Below are 26,681 nucleotides of genomic sequence, written 5' to 3'. Positions count from 1 at the left end.
GATGACGGCGGTATAAAGTTCCCCGCTAAGTTGTGCAAGAAGGGGGGACTTCTGAAGGTTGATATCACGCCTGCCTCGTCATTTCCAAATGGTAATTATTTTTATTTATTTTATAAATGAGGTTATAATGTATTCACAATGTAGTTTGTTGTGAAACGCCTCGCTCGGCAGTATTCAAGTTTTATAACAGCGTTCAGTATATAATCATGTTTGGATCAGGCAATCCAGTGATTATTATCATGTGCATCGATCTAGGTAAATGGAATACAATGTCATACATCAACCAAATTATGTAGTCTCATCACCCGATTCTGTTACGACAAACATGGGTACACCCATGTTCAAGGTGTGGAACATGATTCAAAAGATTAACAGCAAAGGCTCAAAATCTGGTGTTCGCCATCTCAAAGATAGTGACTCTCTTTTAACAAATAAATTTGAAATTTCAAACAAACTTGGCGAAACCTTGGCAAACCATTCCTCCTCATCAATTTATAACACTCGGTTCCAGAGGTACTAAACCCAACAAGAAAAGAAATGAGTCAATTTTAACTCTGATAATGGTGAGGATTACAATGAAACGTTTTCTCTCCATGAATTACGTACTGCCCTGGGGCAGGCTCACATTGCGGCAGGAGCTGATGATATTCTGAAACACCTACCAGATTCAAGTTTTGAAACACTACTGCATATATTTCGTGACATTTGGACAACCGGAAACTTCCTCCTTCGTGGCATAATGCCATTATCATCCCCATACCAAAACCTGGCCGTGACCATGCTGATACCTTAAATGGCCGTCCTATATCACTAACTAGCTGTGTTTGTAAAACCATGGTCAACAATCGATTGATCTGGTACATGGAGACCAATAACCTCCTCAGTGACCTCCAGTGTGGTTTCCCAAAACCGAAGTACGATTGACCATCTGGTGCGTCTGGAATCATTTAAAAAATTCCATTGTCAACAAACAACATACTGTATCTATCGTTTTCGATTAGAAAAAGCATACGATACAACGTAGAAACATGGGCTCCACGTTGTCTGATTATTTCCTCCAAGATCAGGGCATCCCTCAAGGCAGCATCCTGTCTGTCACCCTTTTTAGCATTAAAATTAACAGGCTCACTAACCTGTTGAACAATTCATGTTGATGGGTCCTTTTCGTGGATGATTTCAATATTTCATGCGGTGGTATCGGTATAATATGCACGCAATAGAAAGGCAGCTACAACTTTTCGAAATCCAAAACAAATTGTATTCACTTTTGTCGTAAATACAAACGACACAAGGATCCAGACCTATCTTTAGTTGGTACTCCCATCAAGGTAGTAGAAAAGGCCAAATTCCTCGGACTCATGTTCGACCCGTCACTTGACATTCTTACCACACATAAGATATTTGAAAACAAAGTGCTTGAAGGACCTTGACTTGCTAAAAGTCGTTTCAAAAACAGAGTGGTGGGGGATCAGACTACCCTCCTTCACTTGTACAGATCCTAAACAACGCCGCATTAAACTTTCACTGCAGTATACCACTAAATTACGTTCAAATCAATCGAATCCCGCATACATTTGTGTTTTAACCCTCTGTATGAAAACTTGTTTCCTAATAGTCTGGTTCTACCACTTGGACTCAGAATCCAACTACACATATCTGCAGCTAAAATTGATCTCATTATCATAACACCTTACCGACTCCTGTCTTCACCACCCTGGCAGAAGGTGAAACCACAGGTCGATCTTACCCTCACCAAACTCAAAAAGTCTGAAACAAATCCTTGTGTGTTCCAACAGAAATACAACCAGTTACGTTCCAATTATAACACCCATAGATCCATTTTCACAGACGGATCAAAGGATGATTGCCAAGTTGCCAGTGCTAGAGTCATTGGATCCAAGACTGTTGGATTCCCGACAATAGTTCCATTTTCACTGCTGAGACCAAAGCTTCTTCACAGCTTTGACTTATATTAAACAACAGATCCATTCCATTGCCGTCAAGCACTTCAAAATGTTATTTCAAGTCACCTTATCATCCAAGACATTTTAGAACTTATAACGACCTCTACTGGCCAATGTGACATCGTCCTGTGCTGGTTGCCGGGTGACGTCGGCATCGCAGGTAACACAAAGGCCAATATTGCAGCTAAAGCAGTTCTTGACAAGCTCTTATCTCCACTGATGATCCCATGCCGTGACTTCAAACCCACTATCAAAAGTTATACTTGGGACCTCATGCAATAAAGATGGGGCACCCAAGTAGGAAAAAATAAACTTCATGAATTGAAACCAACAATTGGTTATACCTACTTGGGTTGTGAGTCAAGACGGGATGAGGTAATTTTACAACAATGTCATATTGGCCACAGTCGGTTTACTCATGACTATCTGCTGAAAACGGATGGAGATAGACCTCCCATGTGTCTCTTGCAATGAAGTGATTACCATCAAGCATACTCTGCTCGACTGTGCGGACTTTTCGACTGCCAGGGACTCACAATATGATGCCAGAAATCCGAAAAATCTGTTTTCCCGCGTGAGTTGGCATCTCATTATTAACTACCTGAGGGAAGTTGACCTGTATGATAAATTGTAACTATGTAATGTAAATAACGAATTGCTTGCTTTTAAGTTGTTGTTATGACAGGTTCTGTTTGCAAATAATAATGTAATGAATATATATGTTTTCAAAAACTCATTTAGACCTTGGACTTAATGTTTATGGATGCAGACTTGATCTCGTCACAATGTGGCTGAAATAATTCAGATGTGACGTAAAACCCAACTCAGCTCAACTGTTGAAAGCCTAATCCTATCCCGGATCTTCGCGGGTGTAATGGGGTTGAAGTATTGTAAAATGATACTAGCATGTTAGTCCAAATACTTTCACAGTACGTTGGACATGTTTTGATTTATGCCTAGCTTTTTCTATGACTGCCAAAGTGATGGCTTAAATCCTGCTTGGGGTTCATGCAGGAAGCCGAAGTACTGTAAAGTCCTAAAGATCCCCAGTGAGGGTGTCTAGCTTTGATGGCTGGTTGTTTATTGCTTGTAAAAACAACTGATCTCAGACAGTGTGTCAAGATCTGAATTAATATATTTTGTGAACGTAAATAAATATAGAATCTTCATATTTGTTTTGTCAATTACTAGCAGTTAATCCAGCTACAGGAGAGTGAGAACACCTAACAGAACAGCCAGGCAAGGGGCTAGATGTACTAATGAGTAGCTTGTAACAACTGATAAATGATCAATTTTGAAATGGATTGTAATAAGTCAGTGATTATATTTTGGTAGAATGAATAACTTTGATTGTTAGTTGATGTACCTTCAAAGGGGGTTGAAGTAGCGTAAAAAATGTGTCCCTTTGAGAGGGTACGTAAGTCCCTTCTCATTCAAAGTATTTTTCCTTTCTCTGAATTTTAATAGTAGCATATTTGTTCTTTTAACGTATGGCTATTTTGCTAAACAATCGCCAACACCTGAAGGTAAGATGTAAATTCAGCTTAGGTCCATGCAGGTAGCAGAAGTACTGTAAGTCCCAATGGTCTCTAGCATGGTGATCTACCTTCAGTTGTCGGGAACCTATAGCCCATTTTTATATTGCATTGTTCTTTTTAATAATATTGTTTTATGATAGCATGCTAGTTTACTTTAATATCTGTGATATACTAGTAATGTAATTTTACTTTTCTTCGACAACAGACATTTAATTTTTAATTGTATTGATCTGTAATATAATAATAAATTGTTTTCCTCACGATATGGCTGAACTATTGCTCACTTTGATCAACTCACTCACTTTGACCAACTTGGCACAATTTCACAAAACTTACAACGTGTGTCAAATGGTTGGCACGAAAATAAAGATGAAGTACAAAAAGTAGTTTCTCGGAACTTCTCTTTACAGGATACGTGAAGATCTGGGTTAGAACTGATCTTCAGTGCCCCATGCTTGTCTTAAGAGGTGACTAATTAATTGAATCGGGTGGTCAACACTGACTTGGCAGACACATGCCAACATATCCCTATTGAGCAGTGTCTTCAGGCTATGAAAAATATGTCTGCTAAACATCCATTTTCAATTCAGATTATTGACTTACTTAACTTTCTTGATGCGACATCGTTTTTTGTTGGTTACCAAATCATGTTGGATTTCCTGGTAAGACTATGGTTGATGCTTCAGCTACATCAGCACTCAACAAATCTGTGACACTTACTTCCCTCTACAGATTACAATGAGTGAGTCAGTGAGTTAAAATTTGTCGTCATCTCGGCAATATTTCAGCTATATAGTGACGAGGTTTTGCATGAACAATAAATAAGAGTTGTTAAACGACCAGTCATCGACGGATTGTAAAATAACTAGCGTTAACCGATAATTAGAACTTACATCAGCGATCTAATGCAAAAGAAGTAGGCACTCAATTGGGTATAAATAAATTACATGAAATTAAACCAAATACACCTACTTGAGTTGTCAGTCCAGGTTTGAAGTAGTGAGTATGCTACGATGTCGTATTGGTGATTCTAGATATACTCATGGGTACCTTTTCAATGGTGAGGACGCTCCATTGATTTTTTAAAGAAATTGAATTGTTTCATTTTTATTTTATCTTTATAAATATGTTTTTGTAAATAGAAAAACATCACAATTGCCAGCGGTTGAAGTGATGTGTAAATCCAGCTAAGGTCCATGCAGAACGCAAGCGTGCCTTAAGTCCCCACGGTCCTTAGTATGGTGATCTACCTTCCGTTGTTGACGATCTGTAGATTTATATGGTATATTGTCTATAGTTATAGATTTACATGCTGGGTTTAAATCTGTATCTGTGGTTTGCTGTGTAGTCAACGTGTTTTTTATATTCTCGGTTTATGTGTTATGAATGTATAACTTGTTTTAGTCACTATATGGCTAAAATACTGCCAATGTGACCAGAAATTTCAACTCACCCCTCGGATGTTTGCTTTTCTGAACTTTGAGTTAGATATCAATACTATTAAATGCAAAACCAACATTATCGTGGAAGTGTTGTACTGTGAAGTATTTCGAGTCGGTGGTCATCTCAAAAAACAAATTAAACTTTATTCCTCGTAAAGACACGAGGGCCTGTGCTGCGTGGACCCTAGCTGGATTTACACCATCCCTTCAGCCACCGGCGATTGTAGTGAGATATAGACATGAAACGAGAGATCTCCTCGGGTGCGCGCACAACACGCAGTAGAACATTCCATACGCTCATTCTCAATAACGGGGTGCAAATAGCTCACAAAAATATTGAAAAATAAATCAAGTTGTATTTGAGTGAACTCATTTATTTTGCAAAGGTAGCATACTGGGCTGCCTAAAACCAACGTGAATTCAACAAGAATAGAAAACTTTTGAAATTTTCACAAGGTTACAAAGTAGGTGAACACTAAGAAAATATTGACGCCGAAATGTTCGTTATAACAATGGATAACCCCCTATGTCAATAAAAACACCACATACGATACAATCATGGTCCTTACTACAGAGCTAAGAAGCATATGTTTCCGTAACATCGTAACTGTGATCTTACCAGGTGGACTCTGTGGCTCCCAGCAAATACAGTGTAGAATACAACATACTGAATATGCAAATATTGAACAAACTTTATCAAGGCAAACTTTAGGAACGAACTAAACACATGAAGTAAAATGCCATGAATTGACAAATACTTGCAACTACTCTGAGAGTTAAATCTTTTAACACATGTGTTGTTTATTTGAGGAGGAAACAAAATTTACTAATTTTCTAACCACTAAATACAAACCACTATAAAAGTAACGAATATTTTAGCCAAAGCCATGTTTTCAGAAAAACTATCTTGTCCACAGACAGACATAAACTGAACACACTTCCAGTTATTGAAAGCTGTAAATAACTGCAAACAATAGCATAAAGCATTAATAAGCACGTTTGTTTCTTTTAATCAAGCCAAAGTTGACATTATTTTCAGACATTTTTAAATGTTTAATTGCAGGAAAGTGAACTATTGTTTATTTTATTGTATTATCATTCATTTTTTGGGACATGAATTTGAAATAATAACACTGTGATTATTCAACATGAGGCTAAAACAAACATTATGGAAATTATAGGACAGTTGTTTGATTTAATCCAAATCGAAATGTCAGAAATATCCGTTACTTGAATGAAATGTTCGTTGTTATTGTCACTGATGTTACGATAATATTTATTTTGCTCAGTTTTTAGTCTGTCTTATTAAATACAAAGTACAAATACTTGATAAACTCCGAAACGTGAAACAAAACTTAACAGCATATAATGTTGTGAATTTTTGGTTTAGGAGTGAAATGTTCGTTACGTTGTTACTTTCTATTTCATATGGCTTTCAATTGTAAGTCTGTCACTTTTGGTGATCGTGTACATCCTCTTTGACTTCCCAGATGGAACAGGAGTGTTGATGTGACATATGACATCACTTTCTTTGCACCAGATGACATCATCATGAGCAGGCCATTGGAAGTTAGACTTCTTTGATTCCATGAAATTGATTTCATACTCAGAGTCCTCCGGATCCACAGTCTCGACCTTTCCAATATACCATCTTCCGGAATACAGCGCTGCTACAAATTCTCCTACATTGTAGTTAGGCCTTGCGGCGACTCCAGTGTCATCTGACATATTTACAACAGCAGAGGTGATACCTGACATGTCTGTCTCTGTCAGAACACTGTGGTCTTCTTGGTCCTGGGTGACTGTGGTCTCCTCCCGCCAGGTGTCACATACAGTACCTCCCAAACACCTGTTACAGTAACAGCTTGTGTCACGCACGTGTATGTGCCCACTGCCTCGACCTTTGACAGCATGGATCTTCATGGTTCCCTTCACTGGCTTCAGCTTCCGGTTTGCCTGTGATGCTGCAGTGGCTTCACATTCTTCTGTAGACACAAAGAGGAAATTCACATTTGGCATGGAACAGTGTTGTGATTGGGACCAGGCAAAGAAATCTTTCGAATCCTGAATGACAACTTTCCCAGCGTTCACGGCTTGATCAGCCATGCGTTTCACTGTTCCCCCGAGACCGTCACACGGCCCTTTGCCGTGGCCGGCCTCAAAGTAATTCCAGGTAGCTGTGATGTTGAACACGTCCTCATGGTTTGCCACTAAATTGAATATGGACTTATTCCTGTATTGGCTGGTGGGACTGTCTGTCCAGTAGTGCACATGCTTCAACTCGGGATCCAGCTGCTTCACCTCCTGGATGATGTATTTGAGAAAGGTAAGTACTGTGGTGGAGTTGTGGTTCATCTCGTCGGACACCAGGACGAAACTCTGATGTTGCAGGTCAGATCCATCGACAGGTAGAGTATATACTACCACTGGGTGAAGAGTTACAGAGGTCTGGTTCCAGTAGGGGATTGTATTTCCTCGACAGATTTACAGTTGTAATTTTCAGCAAAGTCCATATGAATAATAGCTTCATGCCGGGGAAGATTTTGCTTCAATTCACGTATTTGTGAGTACTGGGTTTCAACCGAGATACATGATCGATAAATTCAAGTGTTTGAAGTTTCAGTTTTCAAAGAAGACTGACTTTGATTCGGTGACTTGGACTATTTTCATGACCACTTTTGTTTTGCCTTTATCTCCACAGGCACTCTTCTTCCATTGCCCATATGTGAACTCTGGATGTGGTAAGTTTGCTTTCATGTCATCGATTCGAGGATTTTCAGAATACTTTTCAGGATTCAGGGGGATCTCCGGATACAAAGGCTTGAGAGACTTCAGAATGAGTGCCATGTTCTGATGCCGTGTGCATAAACAACAGTCACGTGTTATGAAGGCTGTGGTAAGTATTTGTTTGGGTCTAATTCTACAGAAAGAAGCCAAAGAAAGTTTTACAGGATGTTCTGCAAGGAATTTTGATGGAGATTTGTCAGGTAATCTGTTAGTATTCTTTTTGCACGTATTCTCCTGTGCCTGTGCTCATTTTTCGCCTTTCCGGGGAGGTTTCTGCTGTTATCATCTCTATTCATGAATTGAAGGACATCTTCTCGAAACCTCATCACTTCTCGAAATCGCCTCTGTCGCACAGGATCTATTGTCTTTGACTTGACTTTGCCCAACTTGTTCCTACTCAAAACTGTCTTCTGACTCAACATGTTAATACATCGGTAGCGCTTTACAATCTTGCCAGCAACGATATTGTGAACTACCCGCCTCTTTGATGATCTGATACTGGATCTCGCAGTCGCCAGCTCCTTCATAAGAACATTACCAAGCAACAGTTGTCTCTTTACACGCCTCCCTTGATCTTTTGTTAGTCCCATTCTTCTAATCTGTGCTGCTGTCTGTCGTCGAGGTGTTTGTGGAGATGGTGGTAATGGACCACGGTTACCTTTCCTCTGCAGCTTCCGTAGGACAGTCTTGTACTTCCTCTTGAGGTTCTGTAAGTCATCTTTCAGTTTGCTGACTTGGCTAGTTTTGGCAGCCAGAGCATGACTTATCCGTTTCCGGGGTCCATTTCTTCGATTTGGGAACCTCATCTGTACCAGAAGTGGAGCCTGCGATCCATCTGGTAGACTGTCATACCCACTTGTGTCAAAATCATGAGCTGGAGCTCTGTCATCATCAGCTTGTGCAATAGCTCTCTTTCTCTGTCTATGCCTCCTTAAGGTTTCCTTGTTTCTTAGGTTCCGGCGTAAACGATCTCTCCTTGATAGTTGGGCTGATGGTACATAGCTATCACTTCTCCTTTTTCTTTCTTTAGCCAAGTATGCTTCGTTGTTTTTCGCCTTCAGTCTCTCCCGGTAAGCTTTTTGGACCTCCGCCCTTATTTTCCCCATTGCAATACCTGAAATTAATTAAATCCAACGTCTGAAATGTTCATTACCACTTTGTGAAATGTTCGTTATCCTAGAATAAATGATGACAGCGCGAAATTACCTTTCTTAAAAAAAGTTATATGTTTCCATAATTCAGTTGTTTAATTGTTACTCAACCTCCTTTCAATAAAGTTATCTTTATCTGATTCAAATATTTGGCATACCACTACTCAAAACATGTACTGGATGTAATTCTAAAAAGACAACCATAATATTTTAAACAATACGCTTAGAACTGTCTATATAATAACTATTACCTGAATCAAAGTCTGTCTTATTTGTACATTATGCAAATGTTTATTTATAAATGAACAAATTTTGCTTAAATTCTTTTATGAAAAGTGTGTTGATTGAGGAAAAAACTGTGCGAACTTTTATGAAATGTTCGTTACCTCTGGTAACGAACATTTCAACCCCTTTCATTCTAAAATTAGACAACTAGAAAGGTAATGAAACAGGTTTTATATCAACATAGGCTTTAACGATCTTCAAATGAAAAAATACTAGATGAAATCACGTTGAATGTACCATATACATGCATAGTGTTAGGACGGATGACAAAAGGTACTCACCAACATCAAGAAACTTCTTCCAAACTTTTTCACCGTGAAGCTCGATTTCATAAAATGGCGGTTCTCTAAGATCAACATGACATCATAAAGTCACGTGGTATTTGAAAAAATGGTATCAAAAATTCTCAAGCCATAGTTTCGAATAACCTGGTAACGAACATTTCAGTAACGGATATTACATTACATGCCAAATACATCAGGAAATTACCATTACCACACACCAGCTTTGGATGTTCTTTCCCTTTTCCCACCTGACATACTTCATGGTCTAAATGTAACTTAAAATATGTGATAAATGTCTAAATTCCTAACTTTTGGGTGATAACGGAGATTTCACTCTTAATTTTACGCATGGGATATTTTTCATGTGTTGAGATATGTCATGCAGGGGATGTTCTGAGCCCCAAATAATGACGAACACCATTAATTTAAACATAAACTGTATTCATTTAAAGTGAATGAGTAAGATTATGATTTGTTTTACACATGTACATGTCAATCTGAAAATCGATCACGGACATTTCTTCAAAACTGGCGACATGGCATTAAACTGAAATTATTTATCTATGAAGAACTCAGTGGCTTAGCAGTTTTCAGAAAGGATACTTTGGACCGATGTTAATATGGAAATGTACTAATATCCGGGTATTTGTACAACAAATTGCAGTGAATTAAACTGCAAGATGGGGTATAGTTACCGGCGACAGTAACGAACATTTCAAATTGACCGATTATCGAAGCTATAACAAGTATACGTTTAAGTATATTGGACTGTTTATGCATGATGTATGTAGGCCAGGGTAGTACCATTATTCAGCCATACTGATAATAACATTTGCTAATGAAATTTAAGAGAATCATGGCGGCGACAGCATTTGCACCCAGTTATTGAGAATGAGTGCATAGTCAGAGACATGTACAGTGGAAACCTGATAAGTAAAATTTCAAGGGACGCGCCAAAATTGTTAACTTATGAGGTATTTGACTTATCCAACTTATAAAAACCTGCAAATGACAACCATATGCATGTATGTATATGCATATGTAAGAATGAACAACTTATCAAGTCTGGCCACCAGTTGTCAGCGTATTGTCAACTGCATGACGCCAGCGAGCTGTAAGTAGGATGTTTGTTTAGCTGGAGACTGACACGTGCCCCTCCCTGTAATTGTGTTACTGTGATATGCAATGTTTCAGGTCAATCCAAGGAGAAGGGTGAAGATTTTGTTAAATGCAAATATACAGTAGTCACCAAAACTGGAACTGAAAAGGAGAGTGGCACAAACGCTTACGTTCATCTTTATGTGACTGGTGGAGATGTTACTCGTGAATTGTACCTGGATAACAAAGGCGATGAAATGGAAAATGGACAAAATGACACGTTTCAGGTAAGCCATGTGTAATGATTATTCGTTAATTACTCGACTGTGATTGGTCAAAATCAAATTATAGTGACCACATATGATCAACTCGTTTCAGGGACCATTCATAATTTACGGGGTTGGGGGTGATGGTGACTTTAAGGGGAGTCACTATTTTGTTCTAGGGAGGTCATCAATTTTGTACACATGTACTGTGTGTGTGTGTGTGTGTGTGTGTGTGTGTGTGTGTGTGTGTGTGTGTGTGTGTGTGTGTGTGTGTGTGTGTGTGTGTGTGTGTGTGTGTGTGTGTGTGTGTGTGTGTGTGTGTGTGACATTAAACAGCGACCTATGGGTTAGGGCAAGTGCGTGAGTTAATATGCATTAACATTAAAGCATTATTTCAGCCATCAAAGTGAGTCAGTTACCAATTTAAGCCAATCGGCTGTATTTCAGCCACATCGTGAGTAAAACAAGTTATACTTAACACATAAAGTTCAATTATATATGTCTTCGGGGAACAGTAAAAACAACTATATTAACAAACCGTACATTGTATTCTTATTCCCCGTGGGGGAATAAGTTATGATTTGTCATTGCCGAGTTCTTTTTAAGAGGATTAATCTAAGTGCAGAATCCGTAAAGGTCCGGGTTAGAATGAACCTTCAGTAACCCATGCTTGTCGTAAGAGGCGACTAACGGAATTGGGTAGTCAGGCTCGCTGGCTTGGTTGACACATGTAATCGGTCCCCAGTTGCGCAGATCGATGCTCATGCTGTTGATCACTGGATTGTCTGGTCTAGACTCGATTATTTACAGACCGCCGTCATATAGCTGGAATATTGCTGAGTGCGTCGTAAACCTAAATTCACACTCTCACTCACCTAAGTGCAGACTATGTAAGTGAAAACACATTTGAAAGACTATATTTGTTAACACATCTGAAGCACTTCACATTTCCAGTTTAGTTCACCTTGCACCGTTGGCAAAATAACAAGCATGCATGTGACAGTTTCAAGCGTCTGGAAATCAACCTGGTTTTGTGTTGCAGTAAGTAGTTAGAGACATTGCAATCAGTGCTTAAAACTATTAGGGCTTCTTGCCTCTAGGCAGGAGACCTATTGTAATCGTTTGGATTATTATTATTATTATCATTTATTATTCCGCCGATTTTTTGTACCAAACATAACTCCTAAACCAATGATCCGAATCACTTACATAAAATCACACAGATGCCTGGACGGGTCAAGTCGCTAAAACGTACCGTTTGGCAGTTATTTTTGTTTTCAGGTTTTTGGCCATGTTTTTCAGCACTTTTCTGAGTAGTTTGCTCCCAAAATGTGCAAATTCTGCACAAAAAGTGCCAGTGTGGTAGATGATGTCCTGGTGATTCCAGAATTGTTTTGAACGTAGACCCAAGAACAACTGAGATACAGCCTTTTAAAGAAGGAACTATTTCTTCTCCGGAACTACTTAAAATATGGAACGTGACCCCCCCGTGACCCCGGCTGTATTTGGGAGATCCGCTCGCCTGTCAAAACATGTGTTCTGTCTCCGTTTTGGACGATGATATCTAGCCCTCAGATACAATAGATAGAAAGTAAAGCCAAGGAGATCTCATCGTTGCCTGCAAATATATTTTTGTATATGTATTTTTCTGTGAAAAAATTGGTTTCCGAAAACATCAAATACATTGCCTGTACTCATAACAGGCTGGTATTCTTGATAACAAATGATTAACAAAAAGTAATAATAGTATAATAACTGTCAATTGAGATCAATGAACATAATAATCAAGTATTTTTTGAGCACATGTTGAACCACTTAATAGTATTTCCTGAGGAAAAGAGTTAGCAGCATGATGTGAACTGTCTCCAAATTGCAAGGGGATTACAAAACATATTTAAGGAATGTTTCACTATGGAACTTTAAACAAATTTGTGACTGTTATCCTTCGATAAATGCACAATAACGTAAACGTTCTCTCAATTAAGCTGTTACGAGTAATGAAACTGATTTGGTAATTATTGGAAAGGCTTAAATAGCGAACATAGCCGTGACGATCCGGGTTAGAATTGGTCTTCAGCAACCCATGCTTGTCGTAAAAGGCTACTAACGGGATCGGGTGGTCAGGCTCCCTTACCTGGTTGACACATGTCATCGTATCCCAAATGCCTATATCGATACTCATGCTGTTGAACACAGGATTGTCAGATCCAGACTCGATTATTTACAGACCGATATAGCTGGAATATTGCCGGGTGTGGCGTTAAACAACAACAAGCAAACCATGATGCCAAAGAATCTGTCACTAATGAACAATGAGTGCATCATAAACGTTTAATATAATCGCTATAACTCTGCCTGTCTTTGCGTCAGTTGATCATATTGGTGTACAGTTCTTTTCTACAATATTCTGCAAATTACCTTTACGATATGTATCCTGATTGCAGATTGAGGTACGACGAGAACTGGAGTACACTCGACACTCACAGGTGGAAATATTTCACAACCATGTCAACAGATGGTTTCTTAAGGGGACTGTGTGTATAGAAGATGAGGAATTGCAGTACATCCCCAAAGAGACTTTTATTAAACGGAAAGAGATGTAGCATAATTTTCTATTAACATGTTTGTTTGTTTATCGCCGCACTTACTGAGAAAAACCCGACTTTGAAAATTCTTAACTATTGTGTAATTCTTGTTGGTCAGATCAGTCCAGTGGTTAAATGATTTGGGATGCTTATGTGGGTTTTGGCTATTTTATGTTGTTGTTTTCGTGACACGTTTGACTTCACTGAAGGTGAGAGTGGTGTTTGTTTCTAAAGCTATACACTATTTGCTAATGACACTAAGTTTTGAGGGGTATGTGGGGAGGGGTAGAACTGATACTCTGTGACCTGGAGACCCTTGTGCTTGAGGGGTATGTGGGGAGGGGTAGAACTGACACTCCATGACCTGGAGACCCTAGTGTTTGAGGGGTATGTGGGGATGGGCAGAACTGATACACCGTGACCTGGGGACCCTTGAGTTTGAGGGGTATGTGGGGAGGGGTAGAACTGATACTCCATGACCTAAAGACCGTTCTGTTTGAGGGGTATGTGGGGAGGGCAGAACTGATACTCTGTGACCTGGGGACCCTTGTGTTTGAGGAGTATGTGGGGATGGGTAGAACTGATACTCTGTGACCTGTAGATCATTGTGTTTGAGGGGTATGTGGTGAGGGGTAGAACTGATACTCCGTGACCTGGAGATAATTGTGTTTGAGGGGTATTTTGGGATGGGCAGAACTGATACTCCGTGACCTGGAGACCCCTGTGTTTGAGGGGTATGTGGGGAGGGGTAGAACTGATACTCCGTGACCTGGAGACCGTTGTGTTTGAGGGGTATGTGGGGATGGGCAGAACTGATACTCTGTGACCTGGAGACCCTTGAGTTAAAGGGGTATGTGGGGAGGGGTAGAACTGATACACCGTGACCTAAAGACCGTTCTGTTTGAGGGGTATGTGGGGAGGGGTAGAACTGATACTCCATGACCGGGAGACCCTTGATACTCCGTGACCTGGAGACCCTTGGGTTTGAGGGGAATGTGGAATGGGTAGAACTGATAATCCGTGACCGGGAGACCCTTGATACTCCGTGACCTGGAGACCCTTGTGTTTGAGGGGTATGTGGGGAGGGGTAGAACTGATACTCCGTGACCGGGAGACCCTTGATACTCCGTGATCTGGAGACCCTTGTGTTTGAGGGGTATGTGGGGAGGGATAGAACTGATACTCCATGACCTTGAGACCCTTGTGTTTGAGGGTAGAAGACGAAAGACATATACTATTGCTGTGGTACTTTAGAATTACATGCAAAATTCGGTTCATGTCTCGGAGTAAGTGTATATTGCCCAGTTTCAACCAAATTTCCTAGATTATCGAAATCTAGTTTGATCTATTTACAATTAAGAGAGAATAATATTCGTTTGTTGCCCAATTTTTAGGTTTTCCTTATCCTGCCCTGGCTAGTTTGTATCACAGTCTCAGAACAATATTATTATCCCTTCCGCCCAGCCGGCTCGGCACGCCAAAGACATGGACATAAGCTTATACTAAATACATCAATAATATCTACTCGATCTTAAACTTGATTGTGGTTACTGACATAGTCTGTCATACAGACCCTGAAACAAAAATGACCCGTGAAGGTCCGGGTTAGAACTGATCTCCAGTAACCCATGCTTGTCGTAAGAGGCGACTAACGGGATCGGGTGGTCAGGCTCGCTGACTTGGTTGACACATGTTATCTGTTCCCAATTGCGTAGATCGATGCTCATGCTGTTGATCACTGGATTGTCTGGTCCAGACTCGATTATTTACAGACCGCCGCCTTAATTATAGCTTGAATATTGCTGAGTGCGGCGTAAAACTACATTTGTCCATTCTCGAGAAACGCGAATGGTGTCGCCGAAGTCTTCTCTCGTTTCGAGTGAGTGAGTGAGTGGTCAGATCGGTGAGTGAGTGAGGGAGGGAGCTGGTGCTGTATTGGAGTTGGTGAGTGAGTTTGTTTTATTATCGTTTGACAAACGTTTCAGTTATATCCAAATGTCAGGTTAATCTACTAATTCGGAAATATTTCCGGGTTGACTTTTACACAATTGTCGCCGGAAGTTTTTCTTCCGATGCATTATGGGTGTAGAAATGGCGGCGCTTTCAAAGGAGGAAATGTCACGCCTTTCCCGTTCGATTGCATACAAGAGCTAACGAAGAAACATACATTGATTGTGGTTTGTCATTCGGAATACTTAATTTTGAGGTAAGGTACAGTAATTTGGTGACATTTTAAGTTGCAAACTCTATCAAAACAGTGTATCAACTTGAAACTCTGGTTCCAATACGATACTACTTTCGTTACAGCTCTTGTCAGAAGAGATCCTGATACAATATTTCAGGAGTCGCAGTGTTATTATGTGTGTTAATGTAATATTTATTTTGATGAGGCCATTACAAATGTGTATGTTTATGAACGATTGGAGAATTAGGAACATATAGTTAAGACGAATATCCAACAAAGTTTAATCATTGAATGGTAGTTGTGCGGACAGTAGCAGGTGCACGTTATGAACATGTTTCTACCTGAAACATGAACACACGCCTGTCAACACATTCATAGCACCGAGCGTCAGTGACCTGAGCTAAGTAGTAAAACCATTTACAAAGGGATCAGTGACACGAAGGGATAGTGTACCATGTGGCTGAAGGAATGTTGCGTGCCAGAGCAAGAACTTGGTCAATTTGTCAACAAAGCCTAACTCAAGTCTCGAGTTTTCGTACGTTTGTTGATCGTGAACAGTGCTAAGATTTTGTAAGTCTTAAAGGTGCTTGATTAACAGACGCTGAAGGTATGTTTGAGATGTCTGAAGCTCGTGATCATGATAGTTTTGGTCTCCTTTTATTTTTTGTATTACAAAATGATCATATGATTGTGGCTGTAGTTTTCAATCCTACAAATTGTCAGTAACGAATCTGTTTTCACGTTGACAGACAATGTTTGTATTTTTCTTCAAATCTGCTAATTGTTGAAAGGCTGCAAGAATATAATGAACATTTGACTTTTGCACCTCCTCAACTCACAGCTAGGATGTACCATGAATAATTTAGCAAAGGAATACATGTGTGTTATTAAAAAAAATAATTTTACATATAATTCTACCATACCATTGCATTATACGAATTAATGTAATAATATTTTTTAGCAATCACTCAGTTAGAATGCATCTGTAAATTGTGTGACCGAATCCAGTTGACAAAGATGAAAGTGAACTTTTTTCGCAGCATTTGTTAAGATACTGATAATGATGAAGTTTCCATGTATCAGGACCATGCAAGTTAGGACACATATAGTACCATTAGTTTTTTATGTGAAGGGGATCGGGATGTATATTATTATGTGATGATCAAAACAGTGCAAAATATATTTGCTTGAGACTATCAGGTTATGATGAAATTATCGATAATCAGACATATCATAGATAGGGAAAATTATCAATGATTGTTGGAGTGAAAATTAATTCATCAATTATTTCTTGCATCTTATAAAAAATAACTTACATGTACTCTCACAATAAAAAGATTTACATCTTTGTTCATGTGCCGGTTTGTTTTCGTTTGTAATCCATGCATTATGCATAAAGGTGAAATGCACTGATTTCATTTGGACTTTTAAATATTTTTCGTCAAAGTTACAACTCCAATATTTATTGGTAAACAGTTGATATTTAGTTACTGATTATCACTATCAGTCTCGATCGTCTATTTGGAATGCAAATACATCTGACATCCACATAATGCTTTCTGAAATTAACCTGGGCATTCAACAGTTCTGGGCCCCGTTCCTCAAAGTGATCGTAACGCTACGACAGTCGTAACTCCCATACTTTAACATAGACTTACAACTGTCGTAGCGCTACGATCACTTTGAGGAACGGGGCCCAGGGTTTTTTAGTGGTCATAGTGTAACAAAGTGAAGAAGACTTGATAACTTTGATTACCATAATTACTGTTGAGCACATTGAGTTTAAGGAGTGATCAGGGTCATATTTGAATAGATAATACTATCCCTGTCAATTGTGTTCACCAGTTTTGAGCTTCATGCTAGTTGGCAAAGTAAAACAAACAGTTTCATGATCACTATTTTCTGACTTTTGAACTTGAAGTTGTGCAAGTCCTCAGTGTTGTGATCACTGTGCTCTATTATTACGATCTGATCTTGCTGATTGGATTATCCCTTTGAGATCAATCTGTCAAAGGATTATTGATTTAGAAGAGATAAGCTTGGCAAGCCATATGAATTTGAATACCCCACTGCTGTGTGGGGGGTACAGATGTCCCAGTCACTGCAGAGTTGTGTCCCTTGCATGTGCCTGGAGATTTTAATAGCAGATTTACGTGTACGAGTTGTAGTCAGTATGCGAAATAGTTTCCAAATTTTGCCAGCCAGTTGGGCCAGCTATGCCTGTAAGTTACCAGCCCACAAAATAATTCGCTAGCCAGAAATTTGAATGTAGACACGGGTTGATTAAGCTGCTAATGTGATAAACATTTTTATCAGGCTATAATCTTGCATGATTTAAAAGTGTTTTCTAACTTAACAAATCGGAGAGAGTGATATATTTACAAAATGACCCCATGAAAATTCACTAGCCACTCAGTAGCCAGTTGGGCCAGGTACTGTGGAGATTTACTGACTGACTGGATTTTCACTAGCCACGGGCTTGGGGCAAGTGGCTATTTTGCACACTGCTTGTAGTGTTTTCAAATCAAAGTTTGTCAGCCAAGTTTTGGTTTCATTCATATAAATCCTTAACTTTAACTTTTGATTCATATAAATCCTTAACTTTCTATTTTTATTTTTGTCTGCTCCTAATTAAAATAAACCTTGACATTTTGCAGTTTGAAATGGTTACTGCTTTGATCTGTTGATCGCAATGCTTACATGTTAGACCATTCGTTTATATTTTCATTTGAATGATTATGTTTGTGAAAGGGTTTGTTGGTGGATAAAGGGACAGTGCATAACAGGAGTCATAAATTATAAGGATGGTAAGGTTATAAAGAAAAATTACTGTTTACCATTAGAAAAATTTGTGTTATGCTTTTGTGGCATGTTTAGTCACTATGAAAAAAATACCTTGAATTGTTTTGAAAATCATAGCAATCTTTTGTGAAAATAAACAATTTTTTGTTCTAATTCATCTTTTACTGCTGAATTTCTAATTGTTAAGGCCACCAAAAAAAGTATTTTGCACACTTTCATAAATCCTTTGAAACCTGTGAAGATCCAAGTTAGATTGTCTTCAACAAAGCAGGCTTGTAGTAAGAGGGGGGCGGTGGGGTAGCCTAGTGGTTAAAGCGTTGGCTCGTCACGCCGAAGACCCGGGTTCGATTCCCCACATGGGCACAATGTGTTAAGCCCATTTCTGGTGTCCCCAGCCGTGATATTGCTGGAATATTGCTAAAAGCGGCGTAAAACTAAACTCAGTCAGTCAGTGTAGTAAGAGGCATGTAAGAGGATTGGGTAGTGAGCCCAGCTGGCTTTATTGATCATGATGCATGTCTTCATGTCCCAGTTGTGAAGATCAATGCTCATGGTGTAACATATGTTATATTTGGGATTTCACTTTCTTAGTAAAGTACAAATTCTAGTACTTTTTGGGTTGAGTCCCATCCGGGATTCGAACCCACATCCTCAGAGTCAGGCACCTAATCGCCAGCACACCAAGTTAGCCGTCTAACCCGCTCAGCCACTACGACTAGAATTTGTCCTTTACTAAGAAAGTGTAATCCCAAATGTAACATTTGACCACTTTCTAAATGGCATTGTGTAATCATAATGCTCATGTTGTTGATCACTGGATTGTCTGTACCAGGCTTGACTACTTAGAGACATATAGGTGGAATACTGACGAGTTAACGAAAATACAAATGTATATCCTTTGGGATCCCAGTATGCATTCCTAATTCAACTCTTAATGGGAGCAGTGGGGTATAGTGGTGGTCCGATTAATTGAAATAATTGAAGATTGGTTGCAGTGACTAAACGACCAAGCAATCGATCATGTTTTCTCATAATCGAACACAAACAATTCTGGAACACTTTTTGCATTAACAATTTTTTTCACAAGGTTGTTTTGTAAGTTACATTTCATAACCACTACAAGCTTGTTCCAAGTCATGATTAAATTAATCTTAAAGACTCATGGAATTTTATGTTCCTAACATACTAGTAATCCTTTCAAGATGTGAAATTTGCCACACAAAAACCCCCAAAGAACTACATGTTTTTTCATTATGTTTTTTTTCATTAACAAAAAACAACAACTAAAAAACAGGAAAATTTCATAAATGACGCTAACCAATTATTTTCGATGATTGATCGGTTGTAATGAACCAATCATCAATTATGAGGTTTTAACTAAATTCCCAACAATAGTGGGGTAGCCTATTGATTAAAGCGTTTGCTTGTCACACAGAAGACCTGGGTTCGATTGCCCACATGGGTACCATGTGTGAAGCCCTTTCTGGGGTCCCCCGCTGTGATATTGCAGGAACATTGCTAAGCGCCACTCCTCTCCTAATGTGCTTTAAATCTTGAAATTAACGGGCCTCCAAGTTAATACCACTGTTTGTCACTAGCCAAAAGCATTTTTCACATTTAGTTCAGTCTCAAGTTAAGTTTCAAGATATATGGTATACCTTTATCTTGTTCATAAGTACAGGCACATAAGTCGCAAAACTTTCAAGGTAAATTAAGCTTACTGAATATTTTAAAAAGTAGCATTTTTGTCCTTTTAAGTTATGTCTAAATATACCTACACTCACCAGCGGCTGAAGGGATGATGTAAATCCAGCTATGGTCCATGCAGGTAGCAAAAGTACTTTAAGTCCCCATGGTTCCTGGCATGGTGATCTATCTTCAGTTGCTGGTGATGTCTAGCCCATTTTTTTAATATTGTGTTGTCTGTACTATTTGTCTAATTTTAAAAGTTGCTTGCTAGTTTTAGTTCTCTAACTGTGATAATCTAGTTATTTTACTGTCCTTCGTCAACAGGTTTTTATAATTTAATTGCGTTTATTGTTAATTTATAACTTTCTAAGTCACAATATGGCTGAAATATTGCCAATGTGACTATAATGTTTTACTCACTCACTCACTCGTAAGTACAGAAATTTGTTGCAGTTCATTTGTAAGTAAACACTTATGTCTCAACATGCTCATGGTATTGAAGATTGTTGTATCACGACTAGGAATGTCATCATGGGGAGGCTGTTAGAGGCTGAAGGATGAGCAATCTGAGCCTCATGAACCCGGGGACAAGCCTCAACTTTGACGGGGCAGCATTACAGAACCAGGAGGAAGCTGAATACAGGAAGGAAGAGGAGCAACAACAGCATGAGGTCAGTGTGGAGTTGTCTCTCATTGTTCAAGAGTAACCTCCAGCGCCGGTTGTTATTGCATTGGGCTGTCAGTTTCAAATACTTGCAGGCCCTTATGGCCTTCAGTAAATTATCTGTCAATTTTTTTCCCAACTGGAATCTTTCCCATTATGGCATAAAAGTTTTCTTTATTAACGTTCGGGAATCATACATGATCATGATGATCCATCATAATGTGATAACTTACAGTTTCACTTCCTGGTATTTGAGCGTGTTGCATATAGGAATGTCAACACCAGTCTTTAACAAATGAAAACTTCTCTCTGCACCATGGGCTTCGCTAATTGATTTTGTAGAAAGCTTAGTATTGTGGATGAACTTTGAAATGAAACTGTGTAGTATATTTTGTTTTTATTGGTTTGACTTTACCAAAATGGGCCTGCAGATTTCATTCAGGGCTGTAGATTTTGAAGCCTGCAGGCAACAGCAGGCCCTTATGGCAAACTGGTAAATTAAAGTATTGCAAACCCAGATTGTCTCCCGATGTTCAAGAGTAACCTCCCTTTTTATTGACTGCCACCGGTTTGATATTTTCCCATTCCATAGTAATCATGGTAATGTTATATTTTCAAAACAAAATACAAATGAAGGCATTTGCAGCTAATACATGTATATGTGTGCACAGTCTGATCCAAAAGCAAACAGGTAGCTTGCTAAACTAATTTTTAATTCTAAACAGGGTTACAACATGAGTTCCTGGATATTCATACTCAGTGCTTTGTTACTTGCACTGATGCTAGCCAATATTACAAAGTGCAACGTAGTTATTATTCTAACTTGCACCAGGTGCAGGTCAAGTTGTGAGTGGGTAAACTTCTGAATAAAACATCTAAATAATTCAATAGCATATTCCATTCATTACATATTACCATAAAAGCAGTGCAACTGGAATTTGGCTGGTGCAACTAGGTTTTTATATCAGGTTGCACCTGGTGCAAGTAGGTTATCATGTCTTAAATCGAGCCCTGATACTTTATTTCAGTCTGCAATGATGGCTCTTCACAAAAAGTGCTTGTTAACCTACAGATTCTGAATTGATGTAGTGTAAGCTGTAACACTCTCCTACACAGTATTCCTCTCCTATGTCCGAAGACCCGGGTTAGTTTACTATAAAGGTATAGCTAGTATCCTTCATTAATTTGCATTGATAATTAATCGTATTTCTAAGCGTTTATTCCACGTGAGTTTGCTGGATTGTTCAGCAAGTATTACGTTGATGAAAAACTGTACTATTTGTAGATTACATTTTTCTATTTGTCTTTTCTTATCCGCATGTAGTATGCCCTAGTTGTACTACGCCTTGTGCGTTTGATTCACGTTGCAGTTACTGCATTAATTTAACCAATTCTGCCTTTAATAAATACCATCTTTGCGTCTTGAGACGTGTTGCAGATAGGTCACGCAAACTAGGTGTAGACATGGCCGATACATCGGATTTCCCATCCAGTCAGCTGCTGTCGAGCAATAACATATTTTTTTCACTACATATTGCAATAAAAACAGTGCAACTGGAATTGGGCTGGTGCAACTAGGTTTTTAATCTTAGGTTCCACCAGGTGCAAGTAGGTTAACATCTCTTAATTCGAGCCCTGATTATCTCAACTTTTTCATCTTTATCAGTAATAAGACTTGGGGATGGATATCACCCTGTTTAGTACCCATTTCAAGCTGAATATCATTTGTCCATGCTAAAGAAATCAAACAGTTTTTACCTTTTTCATGGGGACAGTGGACCCATGAAGATCAGGGGTAGCATAGGTCCTCAGCAACCCATGCTTGCCACAAAAGGCGACAATGCTTGTCGTAAGAGGTGACTAACGGGATTGGGTGGTCAGGCTCGCTGACTTGGTTGACACATGTCATCTGTTCCCAATTACGCAGATCGATGCTCATGCTGTTGATCACTGGATTGTGTGGTCCAGACTCCATTATTTACAGACCGCTGTCATATAGCTTGAATATTGCTGAGTACAGCGTAAAACTAAACTCACTCACTCATGGTGACAGTGGCCTAAACATTTAGATAATCATGTGTCATATTTGGGTGACTTTATAAAAAAAAATATCCTGAATTAAGAAAAACTATATCATTTGTGAATCTATCTTTGTTTACCTTTATTGCATGGATCCACGTCTTGTTTATATTGATCTATGCTCTGTCATGAAAGACTTACAGAGAGTATGCAATACATATGTAAACATGTCATGCTGTTCAGTGTTGAAGGAACCCGTAAAGATCCGGGTTAGAATATGTCTTCAGTAGCCCATACTGGTAGTAGTAGTAGTATTGCGATATATCGGTATACCGCGCAGTCCTAATGTTGATCACTGGTTAGCATATCTATTCCATTATTTTTAAGAGGATATGTATAGGACAAAGGCTTTCTTTTCTTGTCTCCTGAGTTGTAACTAAGCTTCAGGTCTCGGTTTTTAAAGTAATTTTGTCACCATGGTGCAGTGTTCACGAATAGTGTCTGACCCTCGGGCAAATCTGGCAGATTCGCCAACGGTCAGACAGAAGTCTACAACCAGCCGGCCCCAGTGTCTGACTATATTTCACAATGACTTTGACTGAAGTTATTTTATGTGACCTATGACACTTGTTTGTTGTTTATAAATCTTATGTTTGTTAATAATTTCAATGTCAATCATAAGAAATATTAAATCTCGAATGTGTGTTTAATTTTATTCCATGGGTCCTGTGCATTTTCAATGTGTCAGACAGACATCTGAAACTTACAGGACCCAATGTCCTGTGACTTTGAAACACCATTCGTGAACACTGATGGTGATTCAGTTTTGTTTGACCAGCATAGTTTGCTGGGTACCTGTACCGGCGATGGTTCTTCACCTGGTCTCACGTGATCTGAAGAATATTACAACTAGTCATGGTTTTCCCAGCATGGGGTGAAATAACTCATTACATGAACCAGCCATTGGCATATCAAACACTTGAATGGGATTTGTAACAACTTTGGTCATGAGTTAGGCTTTTAGATGGATTTTCTCAAAGGCTTGGCAATCTAACTGCACTCAGGAAGGCCTCAAAATGATTAGTTTCTCTGTTTTGGATATTCCCACTATTGAAATGTAATTACATTGCCCCTTTGACTAAAGGCAATTTCCAATCTTGAGGATATGAAATAAAATTGAATTTTGAAAAATCTGCCATGTGGTCGATTGAGAAATGAACCAGGCTCTTCGATATGTTCTAATGATCGGTGATGGTCACTAAATTTTCACCATAAAATTTGTTAAAAACTTTAAAGTTCAGCCTGATGTTTGTTTGTTTGTGCTGGATTGTGTCTTGATTCCGTTAGTGATAGTTATAGATCATACAATGTGTTTTGATTCCTGTGGTGATGTTTTTAGATAATATGCTGAGTCTTGTTTCATGTAGTGAGGTTTTAGATAATAAAATGGGTCTTGATTCCCGTAGTGATGGGTAGCTTAATGGTTATACATTCTCTTGTCACATGAAAGGTCCAGGTTTAATTTTACAGTTGCCGCTGACTTGCTCACTCACTCACTCACTCACTCACACACTCACACTTCAAGTCTCAGTTGAGGGAGTTTTTATAAGCTCCAAATATACAAATACTACAGGTTATACTGAGTTGCTGGAACATTGGCTGTGTGAGACGGGAGAAACCTACCTGGCAACTTGTGGGGAGAGTTCTTTAGTGCTGTACTGGAGAGCTGTCACCAGTTGAAGGGGGACTGTCAGTACTCCAGGGGGGGTCAAATGGATGTGGGTGAGGAGGGTTGGAAGGGGGTTGGGACATGGGGTCTTAGCAACTGGTGGGGATCTGGTACTAGGTTGAGAGCTGTCACTAGGGGGACACTCTCAGCACTGCAGGGGTTATTACCAAGTGGTTTTGCTGATTGAGAAAAGAGTAAGCTAACCTACTGTATTGTAAACTACTGTGACAGTGTGAACATTATTTTATGCCAAAGTCAGCAATATTCACCCTTTAGCAAAGTGACTTACAAATAAAGTTCAAGCACTGAAGGAATAAGTATGCAAATATATCCAATGCAATTTATCATTTGTTATTAGTAATGAGGCTAAGGAGAGAATATCCCCTTGTTGAATACCTGTCTCCAAAACCTTTAAATGATTTCAACATACAAGATGCATCATCAAAATACTAAAGGAGTCACTGCCCCCGCAGAAAAAACCCGCAAAACTTTCTTTCAGCATTTTATATTCTGTGAAGTCATTGAGAAATGTACTGGAAGCAAGATAGACAAACTCATTGAACAAATGAACAAGTTGGCTGAACACTGAACACTTCTTAAAAAAGTTTTCATTGGAAAGTATTCCTATGGCTAGCACACAAAACACACAGAAACGTCTGTTGTTCTTTTGCAGTGAAAAGCCTTGGGAGAGATAGTCTCCTTGCTTTATCCCCTTGTTTAAAATAAAGATTTGCTGTGAAGTCATTGAGAAATGTACTCCATGTAAACTAGACGAACCCATGTAATATGAACAAATGAATAAGCTAACTGAATACTTTCAAAAAAAATTCCATTGGAAGTATTCCTAAGCTTACCATGCTTACATTCCAAAGGACACCATGCATAAATATGTTGACATTTCTATCCCAGAGGTTCACGAACCACCCAGAAACTTCTCTTGTTCTTTTGCAGTGATAAGCCTTGGGAGAGATAGTCTCCTTGCTTTATCCCCATGTTTAAAATAAACATGTTGATTTAAATATATCTCAGTGCCATCGCTGTCATGATGATTGATTCCCACAAAACACAACCACAGTGTTGCTGGGATTGCAGTAACAGAATGGAGTGGATCTGAACATTTACGATTACTAATTTATTAAACATGTGCACGCTCAGATGGCTGTTGCTGGGATAAGTGACAGGTTTAGGTTGTTAAGAAAGATACTCCTGGATAGTAGGCTTCAAACAATGTTTGGTTATCGGCTTTTCAGTTTGATGGGATCATGGTACAATGGCGGGGCCCAGGTCAGTATTTTCCAGTGGTTTATGATTTTTGTTAAGAAACTCTCTCAGTTGGTTCTTATTCATTGTGTTTAAATTCTTATTAACATGTTTAATGGTGTCCATCATGTCTATATAAATATAATAAAATGTAAAAAGTTGGTTTATGTATTTGTTATTTATATTGATCTGTAAAATGAGAAACGATAAGAAAGACTGCAAGTTGCCCAGTTCATGTGCTGAAATGGAAGCTATCAGTATACCTCAGTTATTTTATCTATCCACCAGTACACAAGCTAAGATTTGACATTTTTGTGTGTACGCATGTAAGATCAAATTTATTGAGTATTTTTAAAAATTCAAGCGTACTTGTACACAATAGACTTAATAGGAATTGGGTTTTCACATAGATATTTGCTTAATTTACGCAGATACACAGCTTATCTGTACCTCTGTATGTGTACAAATGGAAACGTACAATGACACAGAGACCTTTTTCTTTTATATTTTCATTTTTACGTAATCGTAAAATTATTATAAAAAGATTTCTCAGATAATATGTATGCGAGCAGCTGTCTATATAGCTGGAATATTGCTGAGTGCGGCTCACTCACCTATTCACTCATTGTGAACAGATCTCATCTGCTCCACAAACAGGCAAAACAGCACACTGACCAGTTCCTTTTTATTTCAATTTGTTCTCAATATAGTAAGCTACAATGAAGATATCTGCCGAACACATTTGCAATTCATCTAACACTGTTAAAGTATTTAAAAGCCTGGGTGCCATTGTACAAAGCGATCTTAGCGCTAAGGTGACGATAACCCCCATACCTTAACACAGACTTAAGGTAGTCTTAGCGCTGTGTTTGTTTTGTACGCGGTACCCTGGTCATGTACATTTATCACATGGTAGGATACAACCAAACTATG

The 26,681-nt window shown here is 38.9% G+C and overlaps 1 protein-coding gene across 2 annotated transcripts in view; it reads left to right on the top strand.

The window, feature by feature from the left end:
* The first annotated feature begins 15,495 nt into the window (after positions 1-15,495).
* The window catches only part of LOC124274784 (centrosomal protein of 152 kDa-like), a 42,667-nt gene continuing 31,481 nt past the window's right edge, over positions 15,496-26,681 (top strand). Inside the window, exons 1-2 of one of the 2 annotated variants that reach the window (XM_046710159.1) lie at positions 15,496-15,606; positions 20,598-20,747. In XM_046710159.1, coding sequence (XP_046566115.1) covers positions 20,634-20,747 — 114 coding nt within the window. In that variant the 5' untranslated portion in view covers positions 15,496-15,606; positions 20,598-20,633. Of the gene's footprint in view, positions 15,607-15,938; positions 16,193-20,597; positions 20,748-26,681 lie in introns of those variants that run through there. The other variant, XM_046710158.1, reaches the window with a different exon arrangement.

Source organism: Haliotis rubra, unplaced genomic scaffold (assembly GCF_003918875.1).
Source record: "Haliotis rubra isolate DU_JTF1 unplaced genomic scaffold, ASM391887v1 Scf194, whole genome shotgun sequence".
Lineage (NCBI taxonomy): Eukaryota > Metazoa > Mollusca > Gastropoda > Lepetellida > Haliotidae > Haliotis > Haliotis rubra.
Note: the sequence above shows the minus strand (reverse complement) of the source record. Positions and strands in the feature narration are given on the sequence as shown.